General features: G+C 41.0%; 1 protein-coding gene across 1 annotated transcript; it reads left to right on the top strand.

Annotated features, from left to right (window-relative positions):
- Positions 1 to 1,301: 1,301 nt before the first annotated feature.
- LOC119859002 (elastase-1-like) lies at positions 1,302 to 10,804 on the top strand. Its single transcript, XM_043519365.1, has 6 exons — positions 1,302 to 1,398; positions 2,665 to 2,774; positions 4,398 to 4,492; positions 7,425 to 7,705; positions 8,785 to 8,948; positions 10,608 to 10,804. The coding sequence occupies exons 1-6, from the start codon at positions 1,302 to 1,304 to the stop codon at positions 10,782 to 10,784; spliced, it is 924 nt and encodes a 307-aa protein (XP_043375300.1). The 3' UTR covers positions 10,785 to 10,804.
- Positions 10,805 to 13,594: the final 2,790 nt, after the last annotated feature.

Genomic DNA, 13,594 nt, shown 5'->3' with positions numbered 1-13,594 from the left:
TTGTGTTAAGAATGAATGTTCTCCTCACCATCACCACCACTTTATAAAATGAGAGATTCAGCCTCCTGGCCTAGAGAGATTGCAACTGCCATTGGGGAATACTGTACAACTGGTTCATTTCCTCTTCCTGTCACCCCCTTTCAGGGATGACATGGGCTTGCAGAACTGACGCCCCTGTTAGGAAAAGAAAGCCCCAAAGAATAATGGGATTTAATTAAGAAAAGGAAAACTTAGGTTGAATATCAGAAAAATCTTTCTTATGGTTAGAGCTGTTAGACTGTGGAACATCCTTTCAGGGGAAGGGCTGGATGTCCAGTCTCTTCACACATTTAACTCTTGCCTGTATCAGATCAAGAAACACACTTGCAGGCTTTGCTGCAGTTGTTCAAATGTTCAGTTTCTGCCTCTCTAAAGCTCTAGAAATTCTGGGTCTTGAACTTACAGTCATCACATGCAGAAGGGTCAATGCATTCAGATAGCAGAGTACTAAGCTGCAGTCTGTAAGTCTTTAGAAGCATTAATCCCAACTAATATGTGACCTAAACAGATGCCATCTATCTTATCAGCCATCCATATACGACAGAATACATTGCTCAAACAACATTTCAAGGGAATTTTAAAAAGGAAGAGAATAAACACGAATGAGGAAATGATGCCAACAAATTTTAACCCTCTTCCAACCACATACTGTTTTCTTACTGGCAAAAAAGCAACCCCAGCAACATTTAACCACATGGTGTTGCAAGCTGTTCAGCCTCATAAGGAGAGATTTTGATCCCTATGTGGTTAAAGGTAGCATAACTTAATGAATCTGGGTCAAGAGCTTTCAATGAATTAAAGTGTGTTTGTGTTACTTCATAGAAAATAGGTTCCCTAGTCCCATCTGCTGCTCAGTGATTGGATCTGCCACTCATTTTTAGTAAGTAATAAAAATTCAATGGCTTTCTTCATTTGAGCTTGTAAATCATTAATCATAAAGTGAATGTTGGACCAGCATTCCCTAAACATACAACAGTACCTTGCAGAAATGCCCATTTTGTTTGTGCCTTCCAATGTAAAACTGCTGATGAGAACCACCCTCCCACAGCCAGTCATAACAAGAATGCTAACCACAGGCAGAACCATCCAGGCCTTGGTGTTTTGATCTGCCCTGCATTGTTTTACTGTATTTATCATGAAAGTAACAACAAGCTGTGGTGTTTATGGTCCTGTCCCTCCAGTGTCATGTTCAGTAATGACACTTGTGCTGCAGTACAGAAATTCAGACTCTCTTCTTTTCTCGTCTGATCAAGTTCTTGACAATGATAGTAGATGGTTTGCTTATGCCGCTGTTAGTGCTTTCTTTAGCACAAGCATCTTCAGTCCGGAATGCACGTCGTCCCAAATTCCTGAACGTCGGTAAGTTGACACTACATGATCTCTTTTTTTGAAAAAACTATTAAACAGGCTAATGTCATTAGCCAGTGGATTTTAATTCAGCAGATCCTGTGCACACCCTTAAACTTGTTTGATAAGCTCGTTCCTTCACTGCTTAATAGTGCTCTCTGTTGCCAAATGTTCCCCCTTCTCCGCATCTGCAATATATCTATTATAAATATGACTTGATTAGTGCCATAACACTGTTGGCTGTTAATGATACCAAACCCTAATGGCTGCTCTCTAGAAACTGGCAAAAAAAACCAAACAAACCAACAACCAGATAATAATAATTATAATTAATACCATGAGGTGAAAACAGGGCATGTCGGGTCAAATTAGAAGGAGCTATTTGGGTTCCATGGGGATTTCTTTCTTTGGTCAAGTGATCAGCAACCCCACCTAATAGCCCAAATAAGTCATTTCTTCTGCTCCTAGGTCAGAAGTTGCTATTGCCATTTCTGTTAATATTTTAAAAGCCCCATTTTAAAAGGGAAGTCTTGGAGACTCCAATGATGGCACTGACACCTGGCAAGATTGTCAGGCACCTGATTTACACAATGGAACCAATTGTGTAACTAGAGATTGCAGGATCAGGCTCCTGATGAAGGGTGGGCTATTTTTAAGTACCCAACTTTGTACTTTTAATTCACATTTCTTCAAACCTGTCAAGGGCATTTGTCCCTATTGCCTGGTGCATTCATGGTAAATATGAAGTTTCTGAAAGATGCAGTTTGAGGTATCTGAGTGAAAATTCAAAAGAATGTGTCCAATAAACCAGTAACGCAAAACCAATAAAAGATCTGAAAATCTTCTCATAATAAGATACCTCCAAAGTAGTCAAACAGAAAGTGATCACACATTCCAGAGAAACAATCATCTGTAAATTGAGAAGCAAAAGGAATTTTGGCCCAAAAGCAAACTAGTCATAGACATTTGAAAATAGCAGCTGTGGGTGTAAAAACTAATAAGCTCACACAGTAAACTCTTCCATGTATTTATTGATCTATTTGAAGTTTTAAAATCTATTAACTTTTTTTTACTATCCCTATACATGCATACATAATTGTACAAAAGAGCGTAATATGAATACAAGGCTGGTGAATACAGTGCATTGTTAATGATTGTCATTTTACCCCATTTTTCCAAATCTGCATGTTTGAGTTGCATGCCCCATCATTCCAGAATCAGCCTACTACTGTTAGAACATGATCTTGCGGACTTCATTTATTTATCTGTGTATTTTAGATTGGCCAACAAACTGTGGTGTTCCATATTTTCAACCAAACACAGTGGAGAGGATTATATCGGGCAACGAAGTAAGGCCACATTCTTGGCCTTGGCAAGTTTCATTACAGGTAACAATGACCTTTAGACAGAGGAACAAACCTGGCTGTCCTTTGTCAGTACAACATTTTTATTGAAGTCAATAATACAGTTATTAAGAGTGTGTGTGCAACCAAGCAAGTGAATGTAACTTGTGTCTCTATATTGTGCCACAAGTTTCTCCTACTGAAGTCAAGGGTAAAATGTATGTATAGATAAAGAGTGCTTTTCACAAAACTTTAAATAAAGGGATTGCGGTCTAAGAACTATTTATATAATTTTATATATAATATAAGTAGTTTCTTATGGTTGTAAAATATTTGTGAGCTACAGTATGTAGCCATCAAACCTGAATTGAAGTATACTTTCCAAAAAGTTGATGGAAGCACGTTTAATTAAGGGTTTAATCATCCCAACCCCCCTGAAACCAACTAGTGAAATTTTCTTTTCTCTCTTTAATTGCCCTGTATATTTAATAATAGGAGGATTGGCCACTTTCAAAATAAATTTTAAAACCAAGAATTGTATAGCAGCTTCATGGGAAAATAATTCCCTAGAAAATAATGAACACTTGGTTACAGATGCAGGCAAGAAGGATGAAATAGAAAGAAGAGGGATAGAGGGTATTTCTGTATGACATTGGTGAAAATACAGAACTTCAAGACAGCAACACATTTTCATTAGTAATATCATCTGTTTTGTATCTAAACAAAGTAGATTGATATGTGACTGAATTATTCCACCACAATAAAAAATGGAGACCATGGTCTCATTCATCCAGAAGGAGTCTTTTATAAACTGGTATCTCCAGAACCTCTAACTCAAATAGTCCCCTACTTTCCACCACTGATACATTTTTCTTGGTCATCAAAGAAGACTATATTTCTGCAGGAGAAAGCTCAGTCAGAGAAGAGAATGGGATGTGTATATATAAAGAATCAATAATTGAAGTGTGGCTGACAGCTGATAATTTGGACGTGGAAATGGATAACATGCAAGGGCAAATTAAGTTAAAAAATAACTTATAATATCCTATAATTTAAATAAAATGAGAGATAATGGGCTGTGTTAGGATTCACAAACAAAATACAAAGGAGTCTTCAGTGCAAGATTCTTCTATCCTTGTCTTCCATATTAATTTTGTTACCGTCCATGTGTTTATTGCAATGTTGGAAGAAGAACCAATAGGGAGATGCAAAGAAGGGAGTGATGTGATGAGAACAACAAACAAGGTAAATGATCCTTGCAACAATGTTATGAATAGACTTGAGGGGGCAACAGGGCTGGCCTCAATGCTAGAGAAGACCAGATTACAGTAGTAAAACATAATAATGGGGGTTTGGCAGTCTGGATGTACAAAATCTTCATAATTATTGCTTATTAGTTAACAGTGGTTTTCACTACCCCATCTTTATTCCACAATGGCATTAGCAGACAGGTCTTTCTTAACAATTCTTTAGCATGATTTTACGCACAGAAAAAAGAATGCCGGGGTAAACCAATTTCTTCCACAACTGCTAGTAACACATATTGCTCAGTTGAGGGCACTTTAGTTCATCCATTAGCCACCATTAGTTCATCCATTCAAGTGCCCAAGAATGAAATCTCCTCTAACATAAAGTTCTATTATTTTCTAACTTTATTTTTCTTTCTAGGTTTGGACTAGAACAAATAGCAAATTTATTCATGTTTGTGGAGGGACTCTCATTCACAAAAGCTGGGTTCTCACTGCTGCCCACTGCTTCCAGAAGTAAGTTTTACATTTGCAGTTTTTGCTTGAGTTCTTGGAGGTTATGGAATATATTTTTGTATACTCATTACCACTGAAAGGAGAAATAAGTGCATAATTAGATGTATTCTGTACTTCAGCCATTGTGACTCAGAGCCACCATGAAAAGGGACATCAGAAAGACTGACAGAAATTAGGGTTACCGTATTTGAACATTCAAAAAAGAGGACACGCTCCACGGGAGGAGAGGGGGGGTATTTGTTCGCGTCCCCCCCCCCGGCCTCGCCCCAACTCCATCCCTTCCCTGTCCCCATTCCAACCCCGTCCCCAACTCCATCCCCGCCCTGGCCCTGCCTCCTCCCCTGAGCGTGCTGTGTTCCCTCTCCTTCTCCATCCCTCCCAGCCACGTGAAACAGCTGTTTTGCAGCGCAAGAGCTGGGAGCTAGGGGGAAAAGGTGGGCACTCTCTCGAGTGATCAACATTCACTTTCTTTCTTGAATGATCAACATTCATTCTCTTTCTTGAATGATCAACTCTTCTTTCGGGAAAAATAATAATGTCAATATCCCAGACGTTTTCAGATATTTAAAAATTCCTCTTGGATGGTGATTTAAGAACCAAAAAGCCAAACATGTCTGGGAAAATATGGACTATGGTAACCCTATTGATCAAGGGAAATTGTGCACACCAATGGGGTGGTTCTTAAACTTACTTCTGAGGCATTCAAGGCAAAAAAACTAAAAATTCTGCACACAATATTTTAAAATTCTGCAAATTTTATTTGTCAAAATAACACTACATAATCACACCAGTTTCAATTATTTTGATAATTTATTTCAAAATACCTGTCAGCAGGTATGTCTCTAACAATACAGACACCCACAAAAATTCCCCCAGGAGCAAAGAGAACCTATGACAACCCAGTTCCTATTTCTTTTTCCCCTTCCCCACCCACCAGAGCCCAGTGGGGGTGGGGGGCAGATACCCACAACCCCTCCCCCACAGAGCCTAGCTGCACGGCCCCCCCCAGCCAATACATCCAAACCCCCTCCTCCCCAGAGCCCAGCCGTGGAGCCCCCTAGCCCAGGCCTCCCTACCCCCCAGAGCCCAGGGATCCAGAGGGAGAAACAACCTGATGCTCAGTGTCAGGTTTTCACGGAGTTTCCTGCACACTGCCCTCTCCTTCCCTCAGGAAACTGCAATTGCTGGGAACTGCAATTGCCAGAAACCCTCTAGCTCTCTCCCGCTCCCCCATAGCAGTGTCTTCTATGTCTGAGCTGTGCTCTGCTGGGTCCAGTAGCCCCTAGTGACAGCTAGCAGCACTGCAGCCCATTTCTGTGGGGCAAAGGAAATTCTGTGTACTCATTAATTTCTGCAAAATTCTGCATTGCGCAGTGGTGCAGAATTTCCCCAAGAATATAAACTGGGGAACATAACCTAGAAATTAGGGTTTTAATAGCAAAAGAAAAATCCATCAAAATGCAAAAGATGACAACCATGGGATATTACTTAGGAAAATATATTGAAAGAGAGCATATAAATGAGGTCAAAAGAACTTCTAGTTTTTTTATGTGGACTGAGAAATATACCATCACAGAAAGAAATAAAATCAAGCAAATATGGATTTACCCAGTTCTTAAAATGTCTTGCTTTCTGCGATCAATGTTCCACACTTGTTTTTGAACAAACAAAAAACCACTATTGTTCTTTCATATAATGATACATAGTTATTTTCTGTACTTGGTAAATTATCTTTGTATTTAGTATTCCTTTTCTTGTACCATGCATGATAATCATCCGTGAATGTGTCACAAATTTGGTAACTCCCCTTTTAAAATAACTGTAATGTAGTTTTTAGTTTATACAGTATGGAGAAACCATGCAGGTGAAGTACAGTGTAAAACAAGTAACAATAGAAACAAATGCAATTGATCTTGCATTGATCTTGTTCAACAATAAGTCAATCCCACTATTCAATAAGTTACAGTCTAACTAAGAAAACGTCAAACTTTCTAAAAAAAATATCTGGCCAACCTCCATGCCAATATGTAATTTGGTGTAAGATTAAAATTCACCCTATTGCAAAGACCCTGTGTAAAGCCCGTCATGCCACTTAAGCTGCACAGTGGTAAAGCTTGACAGATTCGGTAGCTAGAAATCCCATCTAAAACTACAAGTCCTATGTCCTGCCCATAGTTAGAGCAGTGAGGGCTCCATTCTCCCCAATCCTCATTTAGGCCTCAACTCAGCAAGGTACTTAACATATACCCATCTTTAAGCACAGGAACAGTCCCACACTTCCCGAATGAGAGCTGAAGTTCCTGGTATAAAGCACATTTACTCAGGAGGAATGCATTTTACCCTAAAGAAATGTAAACAGTTCATTCCTTTTTCTCAGGCAACTAGAAATGGTACTGAATCTTTGATGCAAAACCTTGTTATACATTCATGTGCAGTGTCCAAAGGTGAAGGACAAGTGCACTAAGTCTCTAAACCTGCTTTTTATTGTTGTATTTTATAGATACCTCCTAAGCATCTATAATATGTTATTCCCACTGTATATGGAGGCCTGCTGTAAATAATGATGCATTGTTTCCTCCTTCAGTGAAGAGTCAAACTGTATCTTTGCTGCTGTTAAATACTAGGAAGGCTGCTCTTTACATTTATTGTGTCGGCAGAATCCTTTAAAGTAATTTCTAATCTACTTCTTTGGCTCATTTTTCATCATAAATACACCCCCACTCATTTCAGCAGGCTACCATTCTGAACTTCTAAACAATGTCATTTTAAACTCACAACATTTGATATAATTGCAAGTTTGGGGTAAACAGCCTTCTGGTCAATTATGTGAGTGTGGGGAGTATTGCACATAATAATTAGGTGGAAAAAACTCATTAAAAAGAGGGCATTCGGTTCAATATAATGACACCCTATGTTGTTTTAATTTTTTTAGAGGAAAGGTAGAAGATGCAGCAAACTGGCGAATTCTCCTGGGCAAGCATAACCTTAATCGTACCGAATTCACAGAGCGAGTCTACCGTGTGAAACGAATTTATCAGCATGAGCATTTCTGCTACCCTCACCTAAATGAGTTGGATTATGACATTGCCTTGGTCAAGCCTGTAGAAGACATTATAACAAACCATTTTATTCACTATGCCTGCCTGCCTAAGAGAGACAGCGCTCTTCATCCAGGACATTTCTGTTGGGTGACTGGATGGGGGAACACAAGAGGTACTTCTGAGTGCTTCTCATAGCATGGGTTCAGAGGTTAGACTTCACCAGTCTGTGGAAGGTGAATGCCTGTCAGAGACCAACTTTTAGTCAGTTACTCTTTGAAATTCCAATGATATAGAGGAGAGTTCTTTTAAAAGTACATAGCAATATAGGCAGGGTACCTTCCTATATGCTGAGGCACAAGAAAACCAAATAGCTTCCATTGCTTCTGAAGTGCAAGTACCTATTATAACAGCACTTCTTGAAATAGGTGACTGACTTATTCTTTTAAATGTTACTGTTATAACAGTATAACCATAGCACCTAGGAGTCCCAGGCAAAGTCAAGAACCCTATTGTGCTAGGTACTGTATAAACACAGAACAGTCCCTGCCCCAAAGAGCGTACGTGACATTTTGGTCACAGTTACTGCCCATGCTACCACATACCTGCATACTTGCACAGCTAAATCTTTCAACAACCATTCAGATTTTATTCTGAGGTTCTTCCCTGTTTTCATGTTTATGTATGTATGTATTTATTTATTTTATATTTGGGTAGCACATTTGAGGTTCCAATCTGAATTACAGCACCATTGTGTTAAGCACTGTACAAACATCTGTGATACAATCCTTGCCCCAAAGAGCTTATATTCTAACTAATGCCCATGAAAAGTGCCAGGCTCTTTAGTCCTGGAGACTGAAGTCTCATTATCTGCAAAACAGATAAAACATGGACAGCAGCAGTACAAACCTCCCTGTACTGCCCTGCCACTATACCATGACCCTGCCCATGGATGAATGAATAGTTGGACCCTGTGACAATAGATTGTGGGGAAATGCAATTTCATAGTTGACTATACTTGTGGAATAAACACATACACAATATGACTATTTAAAACAAACAAAAAGTCTGAATTAACAAATTAGAAACAAAAGTGGAATGGTGGGAATCTTTTAATCTGGAACAAAGTAGACCCAGGTTCCTGTAACTTGTACATGAATGCTGCTAAATTGCATTCCATGTCACTTGAAATGTTCGTATTTAGAACAGAAATTTTTTCATGTTCCCTTTTCTCATCTATTTTATCTATTTAAGGTGGGAAAGAAAACCTGGCTTTGTCTGAGGTTTTGAACCAGGCCAAGTTACCAGTCATAGATTTCAGTACATGTCGCCTAAAGAAGTTCTGGGGAGACAGAGTTCGGCAGTCAATGCTCTGTGCTGGATTCAGGGACACTGGGGAGCCTCCTGCTGCCTGTCAGGTAAAAAATCAGCTGTTAATTCCAACTATGAATGAAAACATCAGGCTGTTCAGTACAGGGGTAGCTAACATGTAGTTTGTGACTTTCTAAAAAATGGCCTGCTGCTGCCCCTATCTTTAAAGAGAAGTGTGTGTGTGGCCTGTCAATATTATACTCTCAATATACAAGGGTCAATACTGCATGCTGGGATATGTAGTTTTCAAGGGGCATACTCCCATGTTCGGGATAAAGTCTGTTGCAAGATTCTCTGTAAATTAAGAGGTTTAAATGTGGTATTTAGTAGGACAAGGTTTGGAAATCCCTCATCCAATTGGAGAAAAATAGTTTTAAAGCAGTGGCATAGATTAGGATTGTCAGAGGCCTCAAATTACAGGAAACAGTCCTAGTTTGCAGCATTAATCCTGTATCCTGATCTCTATGTGCGGGGGAGTAGGAGTGAGAATTGGGAAGAGATTATTTTAAGCCCATTGCAGTTTTAACAATATATGGAAAAATGTTCATAGCTGTATGTATCCTTAGAGAAAAGGTTGCTAAAAATGCCCCAAACTGCTGCAAAGGAATCTCTTGTCAAAAGCTTGTCTATTATCACTTTTTGACTAGTCAAATTAAAGATATTTAACTTTTCTACCTCTTTGTATTATAATGAGTGAAAGATATGTACCAATTCCAAGGTAATTTCTAGGAATATATTATTTCATATATTTTATGATGATTTTTGGTCAGGCATTATTTAAGCGAATTAATAAATTATTTTATTTTTGGGTGTGGGAGACTTGGGGAGTGTTAATTTTTTTGTGCTTGTGAAAAGTGACTGGTAGCCCTGAATACTGAAGTTATTTGTATTTCCCATAGATCAGCTACAGCAAAAGCAGCTGTAGTGCAAACTTCCCTACACAATGCTGTCAACATGCCCCTTACCTTCTCTGGATGCATCCCTTCAAGAATTACTAAAGTAATTGGCTCATTGGCCTATGCAGTCCTTGATCTCTCTGCTATGACTGCCCTATCGTAGGGCATATTAGTGTCAGCTGAAATGGTTTTTGTGATCTGTACATTTTTCTAGTAGGAATCGGATCAAGACCACTAATTCACTTCATGTGGGTCACTGAACACCCATCAAATGTTAGTAATGACCAACCTAGCCTTGATCCAGATCTATGATTTAAGAGATGAAACACATTGTATACTGTTACTACATCTTTGAATCATCCACTTTCTTAATCCAGTAAATTATTAGACAGCTTTAAAGAACAAGCTGACTCAGTCTGCATCTAATATCCTTATGTGTTTGGCAGAAAATGCTGTTCAGGTGGCCCATGTGGTTTTGAAACTGTGCATTTTAGGTAATCCAAAAGAGGACTCTAACCTGGCAGCTAAATCTCATTGAGTATCCTTCTAAAACATGGTGCTTTCCTTGCTTCTTGTAAGTAGCACAAGATGCCTCAGAGTTAAGAACTCCAGTGTAGCTCTACATCCTTTTCTGTACCTTAATGACACCTGTTAAAAATAGATCTAGGAGTGTTTTATGCATTATGTGACATGCAAAAAGTCTGATTTGTTCTGTTTGTTAATAGAGCTATTAAAGAGCACAAAGTCATTGGCATGTAAGCAATTTCCTGCAATTCCAAGTCCCGTCTAATGGTTGTTTGTTTCTTCCAGGGAGATTCAGGTGGACCGCTGGTCTGTCAGAATAGAAGAGAAAAGTGGGAAGTGCATGGTGTAGTTAGCTTTGGACCTATTGGATGCAAAGTGGAGAACAAACCCAGTGTCTTTACAAGGACTTCTGCTTACATTTCCTGGATTGAAGCAACCAGAATCCAGGACTTCTTTTTGTAAAGACATGAGATACAACTGAAGTGGGGGGAAAAATAAAAATCTTTTCAATAAATAAATGTGTTCATTTCTAACTTTGAAGTTAATTAGGCTCTTTGCAGAGGGCAAGATAGATGAACCTGCTGTAGTCTCCACTTGTTTCCTCTTTCCTGAGTACCAGATCACTAGGTTAAATTTTCAGTATTGTAAAGTTCAGTTAACTGTCTTTCATAGACTTTCCCTTCTCATCGTGTCTTTTCTTTCTCAGTCCCCCATCTTCTTTCTGTCATTTTTTTCTCCTTAGACCCCAAACTCTAATTCCCCATGCCTCTACTCTCTTCTGCAAATGCTGATCAAAAGGAATAGGCTGCACACCAGACAATACTGAAGGCTGCACGAGGCAACAATAAATTATGGGACAGCCTTAAAAAAGAAATTCAGGATACTTAACAGTTCAGTGTCCTTGCCAGGTGGTTTGTTCAGTGATTAAGTAAAGGAGCCCTGTGTTTATTATGGGGATTTGATGAACTACCATATTTCAATTTTCTTAATAAACTTGAAAAACATTTCTCCTTCCATAATATATGGGGCATAGGCTTGAAGTTGCTTTGGGGAGAGAGAGAGTGTGCTCCTTCTAAATAATTAAAAGATGGGGAGAGGTGGATGGAGATTTTGGAGGTTGGGGAGAAAGCAGGAAGACAATGGAGTTATTTCTGCAAAGTGCTTGATCTCCAGTTCTGGGTGTAGCTTTGACTTTTTCTGCTTTAAAACATGAATCGTTATATAATTCCATCCAGTATGCAAATTAACATCTCACTGCAGTGAAAAGGGAGTGGTGAGGTATTGTTCACACCTTTGTCTATGCTATTGTTTAGGAGATGGGTTTCCTTGAGGGGGTGAAACAGCTCTGTCACCCCCCTACTTCTCCTCCTATCTCTGTATCTATTCTTAAAATCAGTAGTAGTTCTCAAACTATGGATCACAGAAAGCTGGCAAATCACAGTGACTTCTACAGGCATCCAGCTAGTGTGAAAAAATAGCTTGAAACAAGCTTGAGGAAACAGCTAGTCTTCATCCACCAGTGGACAAAGAGGATGGGGGAATTGCCGTTGGGAACTGGAGCTACCCAGTGAAAAATTTGTTAGTGAAAAATTTCTGAATAAGGTACTTTTCCACCCAAGTATGTGCTGCAGTTGCTACAGGGATGCTATTGGATAGTGAGTGGCAGTGAAAAAGCAAGATGGGCAGTGCCATGTGGTTGGTGACAGAAAAATGAGGTAAGGCAGTCTGGATGATGGAGAGTGGGAGGGGTGGCTAGGCTGGGTGCTTATGGTTGGACACGTTGGACTATGCTGAATGGGAAGGGAGGTTTGGTGCTGATGGGTAGCTGGGGAGGCTAGGCTGGGTGCTTATGGTTGGACACGTTGGACTATGCTGAATGGGAAGGGAGGTTTGGTGCTGATGGGTAGCTGGGGAGGCTCGGCTGGGTGCTTATAGTTGGACTATGCTGAATGGGAAGGGAGGTTTGGTGCTGATGGGTAGCTGGGGAGGCTAGGCTGGGTGCTTATGGTTGGACACGTTGGACTATGCTGAATGGGAAGGGAGGTTTGGTGCTGATGGGTAGCTGGGGAGGCTAGGCTGGGTGCTTATAGTTGGACTATGCTGAATGGGAAGGGAGGTTTGGTGCTGATGGGTAGCTGGGGAGGCTAGGCTGGGTGCTTATAGTTGGACTATGCTGAATGGGAAGGGAGGTTTGGTGCTGATGGGTAGCTGGGGAGGCTAGGCTGGGTGCTTATGGTTGGACACGTTGGACTATGCTGAATGGGAAGGGAGGTTTGGTGCTGATGGGTAGCTGGGGAGGCTAGGCTGGGTGCTTATAGTTGGACTATGCTGAATGGGAAGGGAGGTTTGGTGCTGATGGGTAGCTGGGGAGGCTAGGCTGGGTGCTTATGGTTGGACACGTTGGACTATGCTGAATGGGAAGGGAGGTTTGGTGCTGATGGGTAGCTGGGGAGGCTAGGCTGGGTGCTTATAGTTGGACTATGCTGAATGGGAAGGGAGGTTTGGTGCTGATGGGTAGCTGGGGAGGCTAGGCTGGGTGCTTATAGTTGGACTATGCTGAATGGGAAGGGAGGTTTGGTGCTGATGGGTAGCTGGGGAGGCTAGGCTGGGTGCTTATGGTTGGACACGTTGGACTATGCTGAATGGGAAGGGAGGTTTGGTGCTGATGGGTAGCTGGGGAGGCTAGGCTGGGTGCTTATAGTTGGACTATGCTGAATGGGAAGGGAGGTTTGGTGCTGATGGGTAGCTGGGGAGGCTAGGCTGGGTGCTTATGGTTGGACACGTTGGACTATGCTGAATGGGAAGGGAGGTTTGGTGCTGATGGGTAGCTGGGGAGGCTAGGCTGGGTGCTTATAGTTGGACTATGCTGAATGGGAAGGGAGGTTTGGTGCTGATGGGTAGCTGGGGAGGCTAGGCTGGGTGCTTATAGTTGGACTATGCTGAATGGGAAGGGAGGTTTGGTGCTGATGGGTAGCTGGGGAGGCTAGGCTGGGTGCTTATGGTTGGACACGTTGGACTATGCTGAATGGGAAGGGAGGTTTGGTGCTGATGGGTAGCTGGGGAGGCTAGGCTGGGTGCTTATAGTTGGACTATGCTGAATGGGAAGGGAGGTTTGGTGCTGATGGGTAGCTGGGGAGGCTAGGCTGGGTGCTTATGGTTGGACACGTTGGACTATGCTGAATGGGAAGGGAGGTTTGGTGCTGATGGGTAGCTGGGGAGGCTAGGCTGGGTGCTTATAGTTGGACTATGCTGAATGGGAAGGGAGGTTTGGT

Source organism: Dermochelys coriacea, chromosome 7, assembly GCF_009764565.3.
Source record: "Dermochelys coriacea isolate rDerCor1 chromosome 7, rDerCor1.pri.v4, whole genome shotgun sequence".
In the NCBI taxonomy this organism is placed as follows: Eukaryota; Metazoa; Chordata; order Testudines; family Dermochelyidae; genus Dermochelys; species Dermochelys coriacea.
Note: the sequence above shows the minus strand (reverse complement) of the source record. Positions and strands in the feature narration are given on the sequence as shown.